This window comes from Salvia hispanica, chromosome 4, assembly GCF_029641045.1.
Source record: "Salvia hispanica isolate PSC_SH4W2 chromosome 4, Shi_PSC_v1, whole genome shotgun sequence".
In the NCBI taxonomy this organism is placed as follows: domain Eukaryota; kingdom Viridiplantae; phylum Streptophyta; class Magnoliopsida; order Lamiales; family Lamiaceae; genus Salvia; species Salvia hispanica.
In genome coordinates, this window is record NC_142695.1 from 51,724,356 (window position 1) to 51,748,866 (window position 24,511).

At 34.8% G+C, this 24,511-nt stretch overlaps 2 protein-coding genes across 2 annotated transcripts; both read right to left on the bottom strand.

The window, feature by feature from the left end:
- Nucleotides 1-12,788: 12,788 nt before the first annotated feature.
- LOC125195363 (B3 domain-containing protein REM9-like) lies at nucleotides 12,789-13,962 on the bottom strand. The gene is made up of 5 exons (XM_048093521.1): nucleotides 13,931-13,962; nucleotides 13,742-13,817; nucleotides 13,373-13,637; nucleotides 13,120-13,202; nucleotides 12,789-13,028 (listed from the first exon to the last, which is right to left on the bottom strand). The coding sequence occupies exons 1-5, from the start codon at nucleotides 13,960-13,962 to the stop codon at nucleotides 12,789-12,791; spliced, it is 696 nt and encodes a 231-aa protein (XP_047949478.1).
- A 1,885-nt stretch (nucleotides 13,963-15,847) lies between these two features.
- Nucleotides 15,848-16,879, bottom strand: LOC148929396 (uncharacterized). Its single transcript, XM_089056834.1, has 2 exons — nucleotides 16,547-16,879; nucleotides 15,848-16,441 (listed from the first exon to the last, which is right to left on the bottom strand). The coding sequence occupies exons 1-2, from the start codon at nucleotides 16,817-16,819 to the stop codon at nucleotides 15,848-15,850; spliced, it is 867 nt and encodes a 288-aa protein (XP_088912960.1). The 5' UTR covers nucleotides 16,820-16,879.
- Between the last annotated feature and the right edge of the window lie 7,632 nt (nucleotides 16,880-24,511).

Below are 24,511 nucleotides of genomic sequence, written 5' to 3' on the forward strand. Positions count from 1 at the left end.
AGCAATTAAATGATGAGTTAGCAATTGATCACTCCCCTAGTAAATTAATTATATATTAACTAGTAGTACTTGTGTATAATTAATTACTCCATTGTGTTTATTTTTATTGTCATATGAACTAGCCTTCATATAGAGCTTGACCACAGGAAGTACTCCATTGATGGACTCACCAATTTGGAGAAGCATTTCGCATAAATCACTTCATGATATTCACACTTGAAAACAAGCTATAGAAATCAGTTTATCATAACCCAAAAAGACATCTCAAAATACTTGGAAAAAAATAGCCCTTAAGGTGATTAAAATATTTACTCGATTTTTAACCAACTCGATCCAAAACATTCTCGCCAACATAAATCCAACAACAATGTGTCCCAAACAGAGGCTGCACACTTTTGGTGCGTGGCTGAAAAGGATGGTTAATTAAGCATGTTTAAACCAACACCACGGCTCATGTAGTCCGAACCAAGGAATAAGACTACTTGATCTAGATTCATAGTGTGTAAGATTACATCTACGTATGCTCGGAAAGAAAAGGTCCGGTTTGATGCGAATCGTAGCTCAAAGTAGGTGGGTGAGCGATATTTAAATTCTCACAAGGTGATTCATTTATTTAACAAAATTATTTATAAAATTCAAAATTTGGTTCAACTAGTTATACTAAAAATGACATGTAAAATTAAGAGCCCAATAAGACTGTGGAAATTCTATTGTACTATACTTTTTTATCTTATTAAAGACGTATTTCTTTCAATAGTCAATTCAACTAGTTATAATGGATTCGCCGGTATAAAAACATGTTAGATCTTTTAATTTTTGATGTACCTTGAAGAGAAACTACAAGAATGGAATAATTCAACCCATCCTAGATAGTTTCCTATAACGTTCTCTTTTGTGAAGTTCAATAAAATCAGGTGCTAATACAGGCTAAGCTGTATAAAAGCTAAATAATGGAGCAACAACCTAACTATATGGCTATAAAGATAGAAACTTTCAAAGCTTGTTTATTCTATTCAGCCCCCACTTGCCCAATTACTACTCTATATATTATACTACCCATTGCTATCTTATTATCATTCACAAATTGTATTTTCCATATCTCAAGAATTATAATCATAGTCATCCACAAAAGAAAGTCAAGGCAATGAACTAGGATATTGATATATCTTCTCTTAAATGGTCTAAATTAAGTTGCTGAATTTTAGTGCATTGGTGATAATGTAGAAGTCCTTACAATAGCCCTCACAAAAGGACCATGCCCATAAATATAGTAACCATGGAGTTATAAACCATATTGGTATAAGAATTTTTATCAAGCCTTTTTTTTAATACATCAAGTCATCAACCTACATGGTACACTGGCATCGTCATGAGACAGAGACTTCATTTAATTCATTGCTGCATCATTACAATAAGTTATTACTAGTAATTACTGTTGAATAATAGAATTGAAATGCGGAAATGTAAATACTAAAATTAAAAAATATTGAAGAACTTTGAAGACAACATTTTGATAAATGGCTTGATTGGTTTCTTCAATAATATAACACCCTTATATAGGGTATTACAAAACTTGTGCTCCAAGTATTCTTGGGCACCAGTCACCAAGCTAATGTATTTCTTAGCCTCTAAGCTAATTGTTTCTTGTCCTCCAAGCTTTCTTGATCTCCAAGCTAATATCTTTTCCTTTTTCTAACACTCCCCCTCAAATTGAGTAGTGAGATCTCCGATACTCAATTTGCAAAGAACATCTTCAAAGCTTCTTGAGTTGGCTTTCTTGATTCCTTAATTTTCTCTTAATTGATTTCTTCATTCCAACAATTACATCTTCCTTGCGCTACTGCGGGTGCGGTGTATATAGACAGGGAGAAAAAAATTAATTCTATTTGGTAATTAATTCAAATGTTATTTAATGAAATACATGTATATATGTACATATATATTGCATTAATTTTTACGTACTCAATTACAAATTTTTACATGCACTAATCATATAAGAATTTAAAACGAAGGAGTAGTAATTTAGTAAACAAATTCGGATGCCTATTCAAATAAGGTGGATAGCCACTTTATTTATTTTACCAGTTTGGTTGGTGTGAAAGTATTTTCATAAAGCCCAACAAAACATTCAAAGCCCGCTCTCTCGACCAAAATCTTTTTGTTTGGGCCCAAAACTTCGTCTTCGTAATAAAGATGCAAGATTATTTGTGGAGATCCGAGTTTAATTTCCAATAATTTTTGGTGGGTGTGTACTGTATTTTCTTCATAACAATTTTGTAATTGTTCAATGCATAATGTTTCCATTGTTCTTCATAATCTTAAAAGGTATCGCAACTTGAGTATTTCCTCGTTCCGAATTTAGAGTCTCACGGAACAATTCCCTTTACATAAATAAAATAATAACGCAACAATTAGCGCGAGAAAACTACTAATTAGATGCATGCATTCTAATTAAAAAAAATTTCTCGTTTCTCGATTTTTGCATAATTTTTATTATTCGGCGGCCGCCCAAGGCGTCGCGTACGACGCCGGTCGGCCGCTTGCGCCCACGAACTCCTCTTTTGAATCCTCGTATGTTTCCCCCACGAAGTAGAATTCAATCCCAAGATTTAATTAAGCGTGTAATTAAATGCGCACAGTTTATTTTTCCCCGAATTAAAAATTATTTCAGACTTCTCATAAACTATTCACCCTTCGAAATATTCGTGAATTAAATAAATAAGTCCCCCAAAAATTAAATAAAAACTTCGGCCCAGAGGAATTAAAACAGCCCAAGTCTTATAATTAAACTAGCCCATCAATTTAAGTCACAGCCCAACTAATAATTAATTAGTAGCCCAAACAATTAAAAGGATGGAGGCCGAAGATTTAACTCTCAATTTAAAATAGGAGGCCCAAGAGAGCAGCCCAATTTAAATTAATTCACTCCCAAAATAATTAATTAATAGCCCTCTATTCTATATATAGTGCACAAATTTGTTATTAATACATTATTATATTTATCTTTAATAATTTAGCAATGTTGAAAATATATTTGATAGGGGTCCTATGCTTATAGCATCCTAATCCAAAATCAAGAGTAAATCTCTACCATTGAATTTTAAAATGAGTGGATGAGATTAAAGCTCATAAATCTCAATAAATAGTAGACAAAATATCAACAAAAGGGTAATATCGTCATTATGTTATCATATGATAATTTTCGTGTGTGTTTTTTTATATCAATATTGTGTATTACAAATATCAACAATATGACATTAGAATATCAATACAAGGACAAGAAAAATATCAACACATTTTTATTGAGATTGGACATGCATAATATTGAGATTTTGACTACAATATATTGAGATTTTTTGTTCATTTGTTGATAAAAGCTGCTTATCAATATGTACGAAAATTGAAATATAATTTATCAAATTTCATCACCCGAACATCGTCGAAACATATGCAATTGAGATCTCGTTGGAATCCTTATTAAATTATATTTAATTTGATATATTTTTTGCGAAAAAATAATTTAAATTGAGAGAGCTACGTAAATTTAAAGATTTGAGATGATTTTGAGGAGAGAGAAAGTAGTTAGTTATAATTACTACATGTAGGATTTGACATTAATACCCTTTTTATTTAATTAATAATTATTTAAATTTAAAATACATTACACTTGACATTATATTAACCACAATATGTTCTAATCTAATGATTGAAAATTAGTCTCAATTTAGGATCGATAATTAGTTAGCAATTGATTAGAGAAAATTTCTAAAAACAAAAAGTATCCGACAAATTTGGGCTTGACTTTTTGAGACCTTTCATAAGGGGCTTGAGGTGATAGTATTTGGGCCGATAGTATGAAGGAGGGAGAAGAATTTTAATTGGGCTGATCCTCTATTTTTTTTATCACACTTTGGGCCAGCAGGAATAGGGAATTAGAGTGGGCAACAAATCTCATACTCCCTCCATCCACAAAAAATAGATCATTTTGTGTATGGCACGGGTTTTAATATATAATTGGTAAAATAAGAGAGAGAAGAAGAAAAAGTAGGTAAAGTAAGAGAGATAGGGAGAAAAAGTGAGTAAAGTAGGAGAGAGAGAAGAAAAAGTGGGAAAAATATGAAAGATAAACTTTCCATTTTAAGAAAGTTTCCATTTTAAGAAAGTGATCTATTTTTTGTGGACGTCCCAAAATGGCAAAAGTGATCTATTATTCGTGGACGGAGGGAGTATTAGTACATTGGAATAATTAAACTGTTGGGCAAAATAATGTAATTGCTGACCAAATAGTTAGCTAAGCATGTGGTGACAATTTTAATATCAGAAAGTATTCACCCTTTTCTCCAAACTTCAGTGGTTTAAAGATAAATTTAATTCATAGCCTCATAGCTCTAAAACTTGAAATTAAAATCAAGTACGACTAGTTAATCTAATGAGACAGAGACGATAGTAACGGGCTGCTATTGCATTTCGATTTGCTTGGGCTGGAGATGAATGCTTTTGGGCCCATAGTTAAAGAGAGGAGGAAGAATAATTTTCATTGGGCTGATCCTTTATTTATTTTTATCACACTTTGGGCCAGCAGGAATAGGGGTTGGAGTGGGCTGCAAATCCTTATATTATTAATACATTGGGTTGAGTGGACTAACTTATTGTTGGGCCAGATAGTTAGTTATCGGATTGACTAATTAATTTCCGAGACAACGATTTAATTAGTTATCGTATTGACGAAAGGTGAACACACACGAGATAGAGGCAATGAAACCTCAAAGACAGCGAAAGTAATATTTCAAAGCGAGAATGTTATATAAGACTTGAAATTCGCACGGTGTAGAAAACAAGGTGATAAATTAAAATCATTTCTTTGCAATGAAGTAAAATAGATTCAAAATATTAAATAAATTGGATTATTCTAGAAGATGAGTCAACAACGTTGAAAATGTTAATTTTCTAAGAGAAACTTGAAATTCGCACGAGAATATAAAATCTAATTAAAATTTTGAAACGCTTAACTGTAATTTGTTAGTAATAAAATGGATTTTAGTGATGTGAATTTTGTCTAAATGTAGTTTTATTATATATAGACATCCTTAATCTAGATAAAACTATCAAAAAATTAGGCAGTATAGTTTCCCACTCCCACTCCCACGGACATCTGGGTCAGCCTTGGCTTATCATTTTATTTGGACTGATATTAAAAGAATATTTTAGAGGGACCTCACGGTGGACTCCTACATCTACATCGATTGAACGTCTGAACGGATCTTTCTTAGTTATGCTTTGTTTTACTACTTGTGTATTGCCCGCGAGATACTCCTCCACAGTCAAGCTCCGGGCAGACGCCGGCTTGTTGACAAGATAGATGTCCTCAATGTCTAGCATATAGACACTGAAGCTTCCGTTCATGCTCGGAAATCCTGCATTTACATAAAAAAAATTAGTAATACTATGTAAAATAAAGTAAAATACTTAATAATAATAGTAATAACACCTTTGAACGCCGAGTGGGCATTGAATAACGCCCCCTGCGCCCGGGACTCTTCGTCGGAGTTTGGAGCCAGCTTGCGCAGCTGAAAAAATGAATTGATTAGAGCGTGAGAGAGAGGCAAAGAGAGAGAGAGAGACCTGGCCGAGGAAGGTGATCTTAGAGAAAGCGGGGGACTGGGGGTCCGAGCCTTGGCAGTCATTGAAGCTGATCTCGGAGACGGCGAAGCTGGATCGCACATCCGCCAGGACGTCCATCCCGACTGGGTCGAACCGGGAGAAGTAGAACAGCGGGAAGCGTTTCCATCGTCGGCGTAAGACACTGGGTAGGTGAACGAGGTGGAGGAAAGGGTGTTCGACGCGATCACCCCTCACCGACGGCGAGATACACCTCCACCGTCAGGCTCCGGGCAGTCGCCGGCTTTTTGACAAGATAAATCTAGTCGATGTCTAGTGTATGGACTTTCATTCAGGACTCGGAAATCTTGTATTATAGAATCAAAATTAGTACTAAAATGTGAGTAAGAATGAGTTAATGGAATATGAGGTATAATACCAAAAATGGTAAAATAGTGAAATGCACCAAATTTTATGGGAGGGACAAAAATGGAAAAATATGACAAAACTTAAGGGACAGAGGGAGTACTATTGAATAAATAATGAATAATCTCACATTTTAATAACTTGAAATTCGCACGATAATATAAAAAATAGGATTAAATTCCAGAAGATAACGCGACAATGTTGAAAATGTTGATATAGAGTGACTTGAAATGCGCACGGTAATATTAAAATTCAATTAAGTTTCAAAAGATGACTCGACAATGTTGAAAGCGCTTATATAGAGTGACTTGAAATTTGCACGGTAATATAAAAATTGAATTAATATTTTGATTGTATTTTGTTAGTTATAAAATGGATTGTAATGATATCAACTTTGTTGAGTCATTTTCTAGAATTTAATTGAATTTTTATTTTATCGTGCGATTCTCAAGTCATTCTATATCAATTTTTTCAATATTGTCGAGTTATCTTATGGAATTTAATTGAACTTTTTTAATCGTGCAAATTTCAAGTTACTCTATATCAACGTTTTCAATATTGTTGAGTCGTCTTCCGAAATAACACATTAGGTTTTTAATATTAAAAATTAATTATTTTAAATTTATTTTACTTCGTTTGCAAAGAGGACTAGTGAAGCGAGGGAGAGTGGGAGTGTGAGATGAGAGGGAGGATAATAAGCAAAGTGAGTGACAGATGATAAGTATTTCATTAATTCAATGCTATATTTATAGTTACAAATTTATAAAACAACAATTTGGCAACTTCTCACGATTTTTTTTTTCTTAATTCAGGATAAGTATTTCAATAAGTCATAGCCATGTGCCTTAATTCAAAGAGTATTTCAGCCAAACCTAACTTGCCTGTCTTCTTACAATTTGTTGATATTGTATCCATTTTTAGTATCCAATATGTGGTAGATAGCACTAATTTTTCAATTCAAATACCCATGATCTTATAACATGCAAATATAATTAAGTCGGCAGTAAATATTGATCTGATATTTTCTCTGGAAATAGGTATTGTCAGAATTTCTATATATATTAAAAAATGGCAAGCATGATAAAATTGTTTCACTTTTATTATTGGTTTCATAATAAAATGTGAAGGATGTGAATTAGTGAAATGTGGAACTTACTTACAATTTATGGTAAAAATAAAGTATGACTCTTGTTATAGGATAGACCAAAATAGAAAACCGTGACTTTTAATCAACTACTCCCTTCGTTTCTTCATAGTTGAGGAGGAACTATTTGGCACGGAGTTTTAAAAATGAATGTTGGGTGTGTTGAATAAATAGATAAAAAAAGTAAGAGAGAATAAAAGGTAGAGAGAATAAAGTATAAAGTGAATAAAGTAGAGAGAATAAAGTAAGAAAGAGTAAAGTAAGAAAGAGAAAAAAATTACTATATATAGAAATGACTCAACTATAAAAAAACTTTTTGAAATGAAAAAATGACTTAACTATGAAGAAATGGAGGGAGTACTACATAATAGGACAAAAATTTGTGCAACGATGAAGGACAATTTAGAGAAAAGTGCAAAACATAGATTTAATGAACATGTGTTCGTCTATATTAAATAAAGTCAACGGGAATATTGATATGAATGCACAATGTCGTGGCCCGTGGGTGATGGAAAAGTAGTTATAGGATTCAATATTTTTTAAGAGAATGACAAGATAAAGATGTTCTATTATGGATGACCTAATAGTAAACATATACTCCAGTTAATTAGATAAATAATTAATTTAAAAAATTAATAGAAGTATTAGCAATAATAATTTATTATATGTGCGGAAAATTTTGTGCTATTTATTTCCATGAAGTTTGTGTTTAAAAGGCAGTTTTCTTTTACGGATCTCGCTAGGATTATTCACTTTGTTTTGTGAGGAAAGAATCCAAGCGTATTTCGGGTTCGATTAAGAATATTATAACATTAATTGTGTGAGTTATTATTATAATTTTATTACTACTATTATTTATGAAATATGGGCATGCACGTACTTGTTAATTTTTCTATCGTGGTAGAGTTCTTTTAATTAAAGATTAAACAACTCCACTAATTATGCAGAGGATCCCTCTCTTTACGTTTTTATTATATAATTATGAGCCGGTACCCAATCAAACCAATCTCTACGACGTCTACGTAACAATAAAAAAGTCTCTGATTCTTAATTAATGTCTAATTCACGTATGGAAACTTCGAATATAAACGATGATGGAAGAAGCCCCATAAATGTTGCAACTATTTCAAAGTTCTCAAACTAAGAATCAATTATCGTAGTAAGTATAATTGGTGAAAGCATAAAAAGGAGTCGACCGTAGTAGATTGGTTGACCGGGAATATCGCTACGGTGCTAATAATTATTTTTGTTGTCTAACGACATTTTTTTTACCAAGAAATAATAATTTATATGCTACGTCTTAAAACTACTTAGAAAATTAATTGATTTCATAAATCTTAACAAAAGTAGATAGGATCGATTATACCAACTCAATAGTGTAACATGTAAGAAACATTGAAATACTAATTGTCTTTGATTTTGATTTTGATTTTGATTTTGATTTGTTTTCTATCAAAACGTACATTTCTTTCTTGAATCAAAATAGTAGTACTAATGTGATGGCAAGATTAAAAATAAAGTTTCAAAAAAAAAATTAACGGTAGCCCTTGAAATGAGACCACCATTTTCGAGCACGTGCAATGAGAATGCGTCACTTGTTATGATCTTACTTCTAAACATTAAAGCGGGAATGAAAATGCATATACAAATAATTTCTTAGAGAAAATCCAATCTGCATAGTTTGAATAAGTCTTAAAATTACAAATTCAAACTCGTCAAAATCATGAAACTGACCATGATCTCTATGCGAAAAATAAATATCGTCACGAACGATCAACTATAATGAGCTACCGTGGACACAATTTTCAAGGCATGCATCTAAAAGTAAGTACAAGTTGGATATTGTGCTTCTTAAGGAGTCGTTCGGTTGTGGATAATTGGCCAGATAAGGCCCCAATTCTTGGGAATAACCAGTGTTCGGTTGTCATTATATATTTCTTCATGGGCCTAGAATTAGCACAAGGCCCACACTGTTCACCAGAAATGAAGCAGAATGAAAACCAAGAAAATGGATGGTATATAATTCTGCATTGATTTACGTCTCAAGATATGGAAGTATGAAAGACTAAATTAACCCTTCTAGAAAGGTTTCCCCCATTATTTTCACCCAAAAAAATCATTTGAACCCTAGAACGACCTCTCACCAGCTACGGCGCGACGACTAATCTGAAACGTCTCGCGCCAATTCTTCCGGTGGCTGGCTTGGTATCGTGTCATTGTTTTTGCCCGGAATCGTTTGGTATGTCATAAAATTGTGCTGAATTTTGATATTCCTCTGTTTTGTGAATACCCATCTAAGTCAGCAATACGTAAATTTGTTGCAGCAGTTCGGGCGATCTTCGAACGTCTCCAACATTGCAACTTTTCCCGCAGCTGAAGTACGAAAGGTACCCTCTGAAAAGTGTGAATTTATTTGATTTGTCAAGTGTTTGATGTATATTTTGTTATGGTCCTACGCACAAAGATAGTTTTTATGCTACACTATGGTTTGTCTGCTTCAATTACTTTGAAATACGGTTTTCTGTGGGAACGACACTGAAATTATGGGCAAAGCGAAACGAACACCGCAACTCTCCCCATTGCTATGTACTACTCTATTTGGTTATTGTTCACTGTGAAAATTAGTGGGGGCTGTCTAAACTGATAACGCATGTTGCAGTGGTTATTGTGGGGTTAGAAACTACCGTAATGATGCGAATACGTTCTTGTACTTATGCTCCGTTGCGAGAGCTACTTGAAGATATAATGCTTATATATCGCCTTGAGACAACTGTCCTGTTACGCCGATATATGAGTGCCCGAAGCGGCAACCGAAAACGTCGAATTTTTGAGCAAGCCAGAAAGTATAGCATTCTGAATAAGATACCTCGACAGTTAGAACACATAGACCGACTTGTCCACCTAACGGACGCAGATTGTATTGCTAACCTCAGAATGGACCGTAACGTGTTTGTGAGGTTGTGTCGTGTTCTACGTGAACGGGGCGGACTACGTTGTGGTCATCATGTAGGGGTTGAGGAACAAGTGGCCATTATGGTTGGAGTACTTGCACATCACAATAAGAATCGGGTTGTCAAGTTCACATTTAGGAGGTCTGGGTCAACAATTTCATATTATGTTAACAAAGTTCTTGGGGCAGTTCTTTGTATGTCTTCAGTGCTCCTTCCTAAACCAACACCAGTTCCGGACAACTGCGATGACAACCGTTGGAAGTGGTTTAAGGTATCTTCAATGTTGTTGATTTCATATATTGCATCACAAAGCATTTTATTGTTAGTTTGATTTGTTGAATTTTTTTTTTAAAGGGATGTCTTGGGGCTTTAGATGGTACACACATCAGTTTGTTGGTTAGTAATGAGGACAAGCTTCGGTTCAGATCGCGGAAGGGGCAAATTTCAACTAACACGCTGGCTGTATGTGACCGTAACCTGCAGTTTGTTTACTTCTTGGCTGGGTGGGAGGGGTCAGCCGGCGATTCCAGAGTACTGAGGGATGCAGTTGCCCGTCCAAGAGGTTTGAAGGTTCCACAAGGTCGGACATCTTTCACCGTACTTCAATTAGACAGTTTTACTATTTATATAACATAATATATTTTGATATTGCAGGGGGTTATTATTTGTGCAATAATGGCTATGCCAATAGTAACGGTTTCCTAACTCCGTACAAGGGCGTACGGTATCACCTTCGTGAATGGGGTCCTGGTAATTCAATGCCTGAGAACCATAGAGAAATGTTCAACATGCGCCATACCAAAGCTCGGAACATAATTGAGCGCGCATTTGCAGTGTTAAAAATGCGGTGGGGTATATTGAGGTCTCCTTCGTTTTACCCGATAAAAACTCAAATTCGTTTGATCATGGCCTGCTTCCTATTGCACAACTTCATCCGTCTTGAGATGCCTATTGACCCTTTCGAAGCTGAAATTGATGGAGATAGCTCGGTGATGGGTGAGGAAGAACAAAACATCGGGCTGGAATATGTTGATTGCATTGAACCAACGGCGGAGTGGACCCAGACGCGTGATGATATAGCCATGCATATGTGGAACAATAGATAGAGATGTTTTTTTTTTATCGTTATTTATTTTTTCCCCTCTAGACTGATGTGAATCTTTTGTACTTGGCCTAAATATTATGCATTGATAAGTATTAGCTATGTGAACTCCCTGTGAACATGGTTTCTTGATTTATTGCAACCTTATGTATAAACCTTATGTATACAGGATTTTCGATGTCTGATATTCCACTGTGTTCCTGCGGCAATGGGAAAATGGTGTTGCGCCGTGCTGGGCCGGAAGCTAAAAATGCTGGAAGATACTACTACAAGTGTCCAGTGCGTGGGCAACACTCGGGTGACTTCAAGTGGGCTGACGAATATCACGCAGACAAACCACGAAGATGGCAGGTTGTCGACCTTGACAAACACCAGTGGGGTGATTTTGTAGACCAAAAGCCGGTGTTTGCTGTGGGTGGCTGCAACGGCGGTGCGGCCCAATGTTGTGGAAACAAAACATCGTATCGCATTGTTGCGCAGGTTTTAATCGGTGTCATGTGTGTGGTATTGGTCATCATTGGTATTTTAATTGGAAAGGTCATGTAGCAAGCTACGAGTGATGTGTGTGAATTATAGGCACTCCATGCTTGAGACTCGCAAATGCCTCATTTTGTTTACCGCTTTAGTTTGGTAGGGTATGTAACTGCAAGCACTAACTTTCCTTTATGTAGGCCTTTTGGAAATTTTTTGATTCAGCGTCTCAATTATAAGGAACTGTCTGTGAATGTAGATATATTTCATACCCTGACATTGCTACTAATATGAATACATTTTGCGTACACAAGAGTATTTTATAATATTACACACCAAGTCATATTACGTACTTGATGCGTATTTTAAAGTCTCTGATTCAGTTCACACAAATTATCAAGTTTAATTAATTAACTCTAATAATACTACGATACTGCAATATGTCTGAATCCCCTCCTCTCTTTTCTCTCTTTTCCTCTCCCTTTTCTCGTGTCAATCCCCTCCAAAACCGCCCCAGAAACCAATTTGAAACCTAAAATTTGGCAGTATTCGAGAAAAACGCCCGACCGGGCAAAATGAAATGCTGACCCGGGCGTTTCCTCTGTCCCCGGGCGTTTTTAATGCTGAAACGCCCGACCCGGGCGTTTTTGCCGGTTTTTGACTGCTTCGCGCAACCTTCGTCAAATGACCATAACTTCTTCATCCGAGCTCCGATTAAGGCGTACAATATACCCACGCAAAGTTATTTCAAAGACGAAGATAATGGTGGTAAGATAAAAGAATTTGGACACAATCTTGATAGGCAATGAACAGTTTCAATAAGACCCTACTCCACATGTACATCTATCAACTAATATATAATAATCAAACCTTAATGATCAATTGATAGATGATTTAAATATACAAAATAGGAGAAAACTTGGAGTAGAATTAGCATCATTTGATTCACATCAGTACTACACATACAAACAATTCATTCACTACCCACCTTAACATATCCATACTAAATACTAGTACCTAACTGTCACTGGACCTTGTTCTAAGATATCACAAAATATGAAAGGTCTAACCATCGAGGTGATTTTATTTCTTTGGATCACCGTTCCACACTAACATGGAAGTGGATACCATCTGACGGAACAAGGTTAAAGGTGCACCGGTCCCCTGTTCCTAGGTCGTTATCACGAATGAAAGTCTTCCAACCACCATGAATGGCATATCCAATGATCTTTTTGGCTATAAGCACATCCCATGTGCGGTGGTGCACGGTAAGGCACGCCTTACACTTGTCACCATCCATTGATATGTTAGCATTCCAAAATTCAGTTGGTATATTCTGTGGCCATGAAGATGGAAGGTGTCAACTAAGGTAATAGAACAAAACAATATATGAAATAGTAGCTAACAATAGAGTATCTAACACGCACAAGATGTTGTTTTATCGGAGACCCCCCTAGAACGATGGTGAATGATGGTTGTGTGACAATTTCGGTTATCTCGGCATCAAGGCCTGGACCGGGATAGTGAATCGATTTCAGACAGTGAATCTAACCATCCGTCAGACGAATCCACATCCACTTGGTCGTCGTTTGGTGTCATTGAGAGACCCCCAACTACAATAGAATTCTTTGTTACTATACAACTATAAAATATTACATTAATAAAACCATCAACACTTACTCTCGAGATCACTACGAGGTGGGCATCCACTCGTAAATAGAAATCGCTTCACATAAAATAGTCCATCGCCCGTGTAAGTGAATGTGAGCCATTCTCCATTCGAAACATGATTGTTGTACACAAACTCAGACCACCCCTCGCCAAAGTACCAACCACCAGGCCTTTTTGCTATAGCTACTTCTGTTTTCTGGAAATTTGGCATTGCGAGTAAACATTGCTCAGGGATTGTGTCGCCGTGCTCCGACACAAACTCGGGAGGTATGCGCTAGAAATTTTATGTACAAGGGTTAATTGAAATGATCTAAAATTCCAAATCTTTTTGGATTTAACTTCACAAATGTAACGCAGGTATGTACAGCTTAGACTCACCAAACTGTTCGAGTGTTGGATCGTGTAAAACAATTTGAAAAACTGGGGGAGCAAATTGTATTCTTCGAAATAAATTCTGGCACCATATCATCGGGGATTAGTCACTCTCAAATATTACGAAGTACACTGGCTTAAAAACAAGTGGTGTAACCACTTTTACGAATACATGAAAGCTAATGAGTAACATACCTCTTGTCATTCATGTTGGGATCGACAGCCATGTCAACTTACTCAACAGAGATGGAGAATGTGGATATGTGTTTAAGGCAGTTTTGGTTCAGTGGGGAAGACATTATGGAGTTAATGCAAAGCCACCAACTTCATCAACCAAATTAATAGCATCTAGTCAATGTTAATGTGGTTGAGCACGTTTCCATTTACTTCATTCGGCTGTGAATAGTAATGAATGACAAACTAGCCAATAGAATACACACAGCTGCATGAGGTCTTCTCAGATGATATTAATGTTGGTAGTTTGATGTCAATCACATTAGATGCATTCAAATTTTTGTTTATAAAATATACAAGCCAACCGCTCTGCATTCCACTTGCAAATAGAACCTCCGAAAATACCATAATCTTTACTGCAAACATGAATATCCCACCCCAATCAAAATTCCTCTACGAAGGAAAATGGTCCCCGTTGGTGGACAATATCCTTGTTGATACTATAATTCGTTTAAAAAATATGACGGCTTGGACTCTGCTAGAATTCCCCTCCTACTTCTTGCTTACGGCAGCAAAGGAGATTCACACCAAAACTTCGGTGCATTTCACTGAAGTCGAGCTCACTGACCGTGTGGGAAAGCTTCATATGAGGTATCGGACATTCAAGGAACTTGTCGCGGTAGATGGCGTCCAGTGGGATATGCCTACAAAGTACGTCAGTGCCGAAGATTGGCTCTGGAAGAGAATATGCAAGGTAAGTATGAAACGGTTTGTTATATGTAGCTCAGCCCATGTTGCACCAGAATGTATACTACTATTTCTCGCGTTTGCTCATATCTTCTCATTTGGTGTTTAGGAAAACAGCTTAGCCGTTGCGTACTACTACAACGATGAGCCTCTCCATAAGAAGCTTGCATGTTTGTTTGGCATTGACGACATTAAGCTTGAGTCAGAAGAAGAAGTGATTGTCATCTCTGAGACTACGGAGAAGATTTCGATTGACGAGGGTCCGTGTTATGATGCGGGTGAAGACAACGAGGAAGTCAACTCTCCCTTTGTCATGCCGCCAACGAACGTCCGCCGCAAGCTTTTCGTAGAGACAGAGGATCCTGACGATAGACAGTCTACAACGGAGAAATGCATCGTCTTTGTTGATCTCGGAGAGGATGTCCAGGTAATTACTAGGGTCGACAAGGGTAGGAAGTTAACTAAAAAGCTACGGACCAAGCCGGACAGTGCAGGGCCGTCGGCATTCTCTCCGCGTGGGAGCTCATGTGCCTCCAACTCGCCCATAGGGTCGACCGCACGCCTCCACAAATGATGACAGCACCGGGGGTGAGGGGAGATAGTGGGCGGTCCTCGTAGGTTGATGCATAATATATTCATGTAGAAGGGGAAGGGGTCTTGGCCAATATGGCCATTTTTTTGGTAATTAGATGACTCCCGGATTCATATATTTGCTCTAGTTTGTTATGAATCTGTTTGTAAGCGTCCTTATAGCCTAGTTTCTTATGTTTTGGCTATGTAATTTGGGCTATCACCATAATATGACATTAGTTTCCAGAGTGTATTATGGTAACTAACAAGTGTTAATGTGGTATGCAATATTTGTAGTATGACCAAATGTTACTCTGAAAGATATGTCCATACAAATTGATTACAGATGGAATCCCAAATGCATACAGATGATAGTTATATTATGCATCCATAATGCATGATTCAACTGAACCAAGCAACAAAAGTCACAAGAGATGTCTCAAAATAACAACTGCGATACCTAAAGGGGGTAGTGGCTCACCCAAAAATGATCAGGCCATGCCATCATATACTATGGCTATGTATAAGGCCGCACCATACGATAAACTACTTCAGAATGCAATACTTACATTCAAAACATAAAAATCCAATAACGACTGAAACAACACGCTGCCAAGCTACTTAACTGTTATCCTCAATGAGCATGAGAACGTATCCCAGCTTATCACATTCTGGTATGCCATTCAAAACCTCAAGACGCTGCGGTTTGTCACCAAGGATATTACACAACTTGTACTTATGTGCCAGAGTAAGCCCCTCCACACTCCCCAGCTTGGTGTAAATTGTCTCCCTAGCCTTCGCAACATCGAATTCATACCCAATCCTTTGAGATATGGCGTCCAATTGAGAGTTTGTATCTGCATGAAGATTTCCAAGGAATTCCATCAATGCAGCATCAGCAGGATGGAGTTTACGTTTCTGACTCCCAGATTTGGTGCTCGACGCTTGCTGCTCCGTGTTGCCAGAAATGTTGTTCTGGTTTGGTGTTTCGGGCACAATATGTGGCACATCATTTGGCAAAAAGTCCTCGAAGCTGGGATGGTAGTCGTTGTCATGGTCAGCACTTCCCCCAGCCATTCGATCACGAACCTCATCAGCTGCTACTTCAAGGTCTTCAGCAGTTCCTCCAGTCGCACGATCTTTGCCGAATATGAGTTTCCAATCCTCCCACAATGGCCAAGACTTATACCGCATAAACTTGGCTTTCTTATCCATCTGCAAATGCCGATGTATAAGTGCATATCAGACACGATTAACGCTTGCAATCGCATCAAATGAGAAAATAATTTATGATGATACTTGGATAGATTGAACACGCACCTGAACGACTTGTGCCCACTGGTCGTCATCTATGTCGATCCTGTGATCCCCATGGTTGTTGTACCCAACTCCAGTCCTTGCAAGAATGTTTCGAAGGCTGTTGTAGTTTTTTTTCCATGCACTCATTCTGGAGGTAATATGCGGTGTCGCCTTGACATCAGAGTTGGGAAACTCCTTGCGGATGTTCTCTTCTATCTTCTGCAAATATCCAGAACGGAATCCATTATCGGCTTTCCAACCCCGGGCCACAAGATCCAGCAACGTGGCGGCCATTATTTCCTCTTCCCTGATGCTCCACAGTCGACGAGTGCGATCTCCCTTCCGATACTTCCGAGGTGTAGAGTCATTACTACCTGATACAAAACAAGGAGACACACACAAATATACGCTTCAAATAGAACATACATGAACATATCAACATATAGGGTCACTGATGATTAAACCACCTTGAACGGAGCCACCACCCTGACTAAACCCACTTGCACGTATCGAACCAGACATACCACCTGTCACAGTCAAGACGGCACAATATTACAGAATGTGAGTCACCGGCAGTTTAACTGAATAAATAGTTCACCGATCGTTGTCATTATTTCACATAAGATTGCACAACACGAAAAAAGTAGAACGAAATTGAAATCGCATCAAATTACGCAGATGACAGAAGAACACAATGTTGGAAACATTACGATACCGGTTACGGAGGGAGGGATACCAAAGGGTCGAACTCTATCTTCGTCGACGGCAATCTTCTAACACGTTTCACAATGAAAATACCGGTGATTAAAACTCATCAATGGATTAAATACAGCGCGGCTTCACTTCAAAATTCAATTTGGGAGGGAAATGTTTGGTGAAAATTTTCATTTGCCGCGCTTTAGGGAGGAAGGGTGGTGTAGGGAATCCATAAAAATATTGAGGGGTTTTTAGTCAGATCATTGCAAAAAAGGACCCCTAGTTTAAAAAAAAAGAAAAAAGCAAAAGGAAAAATCGCCCAAATCACAACAACCGAACGCATGTATTGAATTTCAGTTTGGTGGGGCCCCCACCCTCAAATCTGACTGCATACAATTCTGCCCATTTAGGAAAAAGGGCAAGCGAACGACTCCTAAATAAATAATGAAATTATGTACTACTACTAACTAAAATACCCAAGAATAATATCACTATCATTGACAACAATTCAAAGAATCAAAACAACAATGCTTGCTCACGACTTAAACATAGAACCAGCCAATTACCACTAGTAGTACTCATAGTTTCAACATATATACAAACAATTGCATGAACAAGGTAGGATTTAATGTAAATTTAATTACCGCTGAAGCCATGAAGAGATTAAGGAATAAACGGCTTGCATAATGATTGAGTACTAATTTTATTATTATGTAAAGTTCTGACCGAAATCGACAGAACACAATTACTGATCAAATTGTGTAGGAAATGAATATTGATATTTAATTCACAAATACAACTATACAATAAATCAAATTCCACACACTATAGTGCACTTGGTGTAGCTATAGCAAAACTAAAGATGATCAATTTTAAATCGTAGTAGCATTTTAAACAAAATCTTAATGAACAAATTGGAATTAAGGAGATAATTTGATGAATTAAGTACATGCATATTATTCTTAAATAAAGCCATATACTCGAATTAAAACTTGATCCTAGATCCGTTACTAATGATATCATAAATTACTTTGTTATTCAATTTTAAGCATAAGCCACTAATCCAATCATTGGACTATGTTAGTTTCACTAACACATTTATTTTTTTCATTTTCTAATTATTTGTGTTTAGCATACAGTTTGCTCACTTCTATCACGGCAATGACCAAAAAGAGAATATTATCAATACCAATTTAATGGTGATGTTGGATGTCATGAACTATGAACTCTACTTGTACGATTTATTTTGTGTACCTAACAAGGAATATTAAAAATGAGGGCCTTTCTGAACCCTCTAATACAAGAAGTGAAACAAGTAAAACTCCTAAATATAAAAGTATGCTGCATTTAGGAGGATTTATTATGAAATCATAGAGGAAAGCATAATAGCACAAGTTATATACTCCTACTTAAGAAACACGAAATCTCACAAACGAGCAACTAGCGGATGGTGATTACGTTTACGTATGATCAAGATTCAAGGCCATTGGGTACAAGGGTATGCAATTCTTATTTGGTTCACCTAGTTATACTAAAAATGACATGTAAAAATTAAGAGCCCAAATAAGACTCTGGAAATTCTCTAATGCTATACTTTTATTTTGTTGAAGACTCAATTCAACTAGTTATAAGTAACGGATTCACCCGTATAAAAACATGTTACACTTGTGACTAAAAATAATAGCACGTGGTACTAAAAAAATAGGTCTATTATAAACGATTGTGATTGGGAGAGGGCATTATTTGTGATACATAGAGGGAAAATAAAAATTGTGCCAGGGCATAATAAGCATACTTTATTAGATCATTTATCTTTTGATGTACCTTAGCTTGCTGAGAAACTACAAGAATAGAATAGTTCAACTCATCCTAGATAGTTTTCTATAAAGTAATCATATAAGAATGTAAAATGAAGGAGTAATAATTTAGTAAACAAATTAGAATACCTATTCAAATAAGGTGGATAGCCACTATATTTACCTGTTTGGTGTGAAAGTACTTTCCTAAAGCCCAACAAAACATTCAAAGCCCGCTCTCTCGACCAAAATCTTTTTTGATTGGGCCCAAAACTTCGTCTTCTTAATAAAGATGCAAGATTATTTGGGGAGATCCGAGTTTAATTTCCAATAATTTTTGGTGGGTGTGTATTGTATTTTCTTCATAGGAATTTTGTAATTCTTCAATGCATATTGTTCTTCATATGGATATTTGATGTTAGATTGTTCAATTGTAATCTCAAATAACCACGAAATAAAACATTGATATTACTACTAACATAATAATGAAACACACACATACATACTAATATATAATAATATTTAAATACAAAAATAAAGTAATAAGGTTATTTTGGTAATGTCCAAACTATCTACGGATAAATAGAAAGAAAAGTGAGTTAGTGGAGAATAAATCACACCCTATTAGAGAGAAATCAATTTTCTTAAATAGAAAGTTTTTAATTTTAGGGGATGAGCCAAAAAGAAAAGTGTTTTTTTTAGGTGACGGATGGAGTAATTTTTTAGACAATCATATTGATCAACAAACATCATACTCCCTCCGTCCCATAAAAATAGTCTTATTTTTCCATTTTGGTTTGTCATATATAAATAGCCTCTTTCTATTTTTGGCAAGTCTATTTTCTCTTATAAGGTAGATTCCATTATCATACTCCAATAACTTTTTCTTGCAGCAAAAAAGGCGAGTCCGTCGCCTTGGCGGCCCCCACACTCCGGTCCGACATTATATGAGAGGGTTACATCAAAGTACGCAGTAGCCCGTTAAGGAGGAGGCCTTAACCCACTGGTTGCCAGAAGCCGATGTCCCAAGGCCTCACACTGTGCCTGAGAAATGGAAGCAACTACACGACAGCAGTGAGATTTGAACCCAGACTCATTACAGCAAGATCTGTCCCTCCGTTGCCAACTGCGCTACGCCCATGCGGACAACTTTTTCTTTTTACACCTCTCTCACTTTATCAAAATCACTTTAAAAACCGTGCCGTCCCGAAAAATTCTATTTTTATGGGAAGAAATGAGGGAAAAAATGTACTAACATTATCTTAACTTCGGCTTGAAAACTCAATATCAATTATCTGGTTAATTGTCTTAATATCTTATTATATTCAAACCCATACAACCAAATAAGCCCTTAATATATTTACCACTTATTGGAAGTGAAAGTAATTAAAGAAAATACTGATGAAAGCCAAGTAGGAAATATAGATTGTACTGATGAAATGCTATATTATAATTCACGAACTTATTAAGAAAACAAAGAAAAATTGATTCTTGGTAAAAAAGCCATCTCGATTTTCAAAATTTTCAGTTCAAACGAGACATGTTAAGAAGTACGAGTATACAACACAACATCACAAGTGGTAAAGTCTAATTTGAAGGATTTATGAATGATGTCTAATCTAAACCGAGATAATGAAAAACGAAAGTAGAAAACATTTGTGAATTGTGATATTAAATTTATGTACTAATATATAAATTTTACATTTAACATTAATAAAAGCAAAACATGCAATATTATTAAATGAAAAAATAAACGATAATAAAAGCCAAAAAAACTTGTATAAGGAAATGCCATATGAAACGAATGACATTGTTCTATTTTAATTTTGCCAACTCCAAATTGTGAACTATCAGACCACCATATGTCTAAGGAAACGCCAATATAGTATATTAAGTTTGCGATACATATTTTTAGACAGCGACAGCAGTCCCCTCTCTATTCGGTCCAACGTCGTTTTGTATGCTTACCGTTGTCTGAATTTGTATTTGGAAGTTTGCAGTAGACCAAATAAACTCATAGAGGAGGCAGTAGAGCATTCAAAAGTTAATGAGCAGTTATTATTTTAATATTTTAATAGTAGTTTTTAGTAATCCTATTTCCTTAATTATTAACAGTATTATATTATTAAAACTTAAATTCTTTAACTATTATTATTATTGGGGAGTGATCAATTGTTAACTCATCATTTAATTGCTAACTACAACTAATTTAAGGCCATATGATTTTAGAAAACGTGTGGTCTATAATTTGCCACGTGTAATTTTCGTTTTTATTAATTAAATCGAAAAAGATAAAAAAAAAACTCCAAATTAGGGTTTTGGATGAAAATGTCAATATAGTGTTCCGAAAATATCAACTAAATGCTTTGAGAATGTCAACACAATGCTTTAAAAATGTTAACCCATTGCTTATATTGACATTCTACATTTATTATATTGACATTATTTTATATAGTATGTTGACATTTCTGCTTGTACGAAAAAATTAAAAATTTTTGATTTTTTTTTTAATTTTATTGTCGGAACATATGCATGTATGATATCGTTGGAATCTTTATGAAATTATCTTTAATTTGATATATATTATATGAATTTAAAGTTTTGGGATTTCTTTTAAAAGTTAGTTATAACTAAACATGTAGTTAATTGACATTAATACCCCTATTGATATTTTTTGGAATTAATCATATGGCCTTATTGACGTTTTTCGTTGATCGTATTGACATTTATGGATTAATGATCTAAGCCCTCAATTTGAATATGTAATGGCTATTATTTAGTTATAGTTAGCAATTACGTTATGAGTTAGCAATATAACACTCCCCTATTATTATTATTATTATTATTATTATTATTATTATTATTATTATTATTATTATTATAATCACTTTTAAATTATTATTTTTCTTCCTTTCAATTTATTGATACAATATTTGAATTTGTTCATAAAATTGTACACTTGCTCATATGTAGTAGTAATAGTATTATTAAGACTCAAGAGTTCGTTTCACAGTGCCGTTTTCTTTATAAACTATACTTTAAAAATGCAATAGATATATACAGAGAGAGAGCGTTTTAGTAGTAGGGGTCATCTTCTATTCCTTATAGCATCCTAATCTAAAATAAAGATCAAATATCCACCCTTAAATGTTAAAATGAGTGGATGAGATTGAACCTTACGAATTTTAATAAATAGTAGACAAAATATCAACAAAAGGGTAATATCGTCATTATGTTATCATATGATAATTTTCGTGAATGTTTTTTTATATCAACATAGTGTATAACAAATATCAACAATATGACATAAGAATATCAACACTAGTACAAGAAAATATCAACACATATTTATTGAGATTTTTATATGGTTTTATTGAGATTTTATATGCATTATATTGAAAATTTTTGATGTATTTTTGATAAAAATTTGGTTATAAACATTTACGAAAACTAAAATATCAAATTTCATCATCCGAACGTCGTCGGAACATATGCAATTGAGATCTCGTTGGAATCTTTATAAAATTATCTTTAATTTGATATATTTTTTTTGTGAAAAAATAATTTAAATCGAGAGGTTACGTAAATTTAAAGTTTTAAGATGATTTTAATGAGAGAGAATTGACATTAATATCCTCTAATTTTATTTATTAATTTTCTTAATTAAAAATATAATCCATATTACATTATTTCAACTACTTGATCTTTTAATTTAATGACTAAGATTTAATCTTAATAATTTAAGATTGTTAATTAATTAGCAATTGATAACTCCTATTAGTAATAACATATGTGTTTCCTTAAGGATTTAAATAAAAGAATAGAAAACATGTTCGGTCTTTGACTTTAGAAGGTGACTTTATAGACACACATGTGTCAGTTAAATTTACTTTCGAATCTTCGATGTCAATTTGTCATTCGTCTATCGTCGTATCAAATCCTTCGTAGTATAATTTTCGAATATATATCTGCTTTTTTCCAGTAATTTTCTCTTTTTTTGAGAAAAGGCACCCAATGAATTCTCTACGCAAACAACCACTTTATTAATGATTGACCTCATCAATTAAATATTCATTTTTCAAAACCAAAATCACACATTTAATGGGATTTGTTACCTAATTAAGTTAGAAGACTCCAATTGCTAATTTTCTCGTTCGATGATGGAATAAATTCATAGTCGTTTACAAGTTAAATTAAGTTAGAACCGTCTACTTTACCATTATAATTTTGAAAAAAAACTACCTTATTATCTTTTTATATTCCAAAAATAAAAGAATCACAATTGAAATGAAAACCATTAATAATTACTTACGGCTGTGATCAACGCATAAATTTCACAAATCTAAGAATTTATTATAAATTATACTCCATCCGGCCCCGAAGAATACGTACTTTGGGGACGTATTTCTTTTAGTCAATTCAACTAGTTATAATAGTTTCGCCCGCATAGCACTACTAGAAACGATTGTGATTGAGACGAAACTAAAATTCTTTCGTGATTGTAATTAGGAATTGTGAATTTATGATCTTGGTTGATTGTGTTATTATTTATTATCATGTTTGATTTGTTTTAGATGCTTTTGAACTATGTTTAAATTGATAAAGGTGTGCAAATGTGGAGAACGAAAATCATATTCGACTGCATACGTAGAAGAACGGATATCATGTCCATGAAATGAAAATTTATTTGTTAAACAAACTGAACACCACAAACTTCTGAAGAAAAATTAATCAAACTATTTGAGAATATTGACAGAGGTTATTTTTTAGCTACGTACCGGCTGACACGACACACACACATCACAAAAATAACAGTAACTTTAGCTTGTCGCGTTATCATTTTGCCACTATAATTCTCAATCACTAAAAAGTAAAGAATAAAAATAAAAAAATCCAGGTTTTAGATTGGAGAAATCAAAGAATTCATAATCGACGATTTAAAACAAAACAAAAAAAAAGGAGAACCCACTCAAATGGAAATAATTAATACTTATAGTATAAATAAATACTCTCTCCGTCCCGCTTTAGCAGTCTCATTGACTTTTCTGCACTCGTTTTGTAAAAATGATAATAAATAGTTAAAGTGGAGAAATAATAAAGTAAAAAAAAGAATAATGTAGATAAGATTTTTCTCTATATTATTCTCTTTTTTACTTTATTATTTCTCCACTTTAACTATTTATTATCATTTTTATAAAACGAGTGCAGAAAAGTCAATGAGACTGCTAAAGCAGAACGGAGGGAGTATTAAAGTAGATGTCTGTAGATTAATGTTTTATAGATATGTTTTGTACACTATCTATCTGTTCTTTTATTTGTTGCGGGCATTAATATTGTGATGACAGTGATTTGCTTAAATTGGTGCAACGGTAGAAAAACAGCTAGAGGTCAAGTCAAAGAAATGCGAAACTTCTGATTTTTTACTTTAGAGTTTAGACCCACTCCAAAGTCCAATGTTCAATTACTTGTAAAGAGATTTATATAATTAATTCTA

Bases quoted from the DNA above. Each gene is read 5' to 3' on its own strand.
- LOC148929396 (XM_089056834.1), bottom strand. From the start codon at position 16,819: ATGGCCGCCACGTTGCTGGATCTTGTGGCCCGGGGTTGGAAAGCCGAT. The intron at 16,442-16,546 runs GTGCGTGTTCAA...CGGCATTTGCAG, and splicing joins AGTGGGCACAAGTCGTTCAG to ATGGATAAGAAAGCCAAGTT.
- LOC125195363 (XM_048093521.1), bottom strand. From the start codon at position 13,962: ATGGCTGTCGATCCCAACATGAATGACAAGAG. The intron at 13,638-13,741 runs GTGAGTCTAAGC...TAAAATTTCTAG, and splicing joins TCCAACACTCGAACAGTTTG to CGCATACCTCCCGAGTTTGT. The intron at 13,029-13,119 runs GTGCGTGTTAGA...TCATGGCCACAG, and splicing joins CTCCGATAAAACAACATCTT to AATATACCAACTGAATTTTG.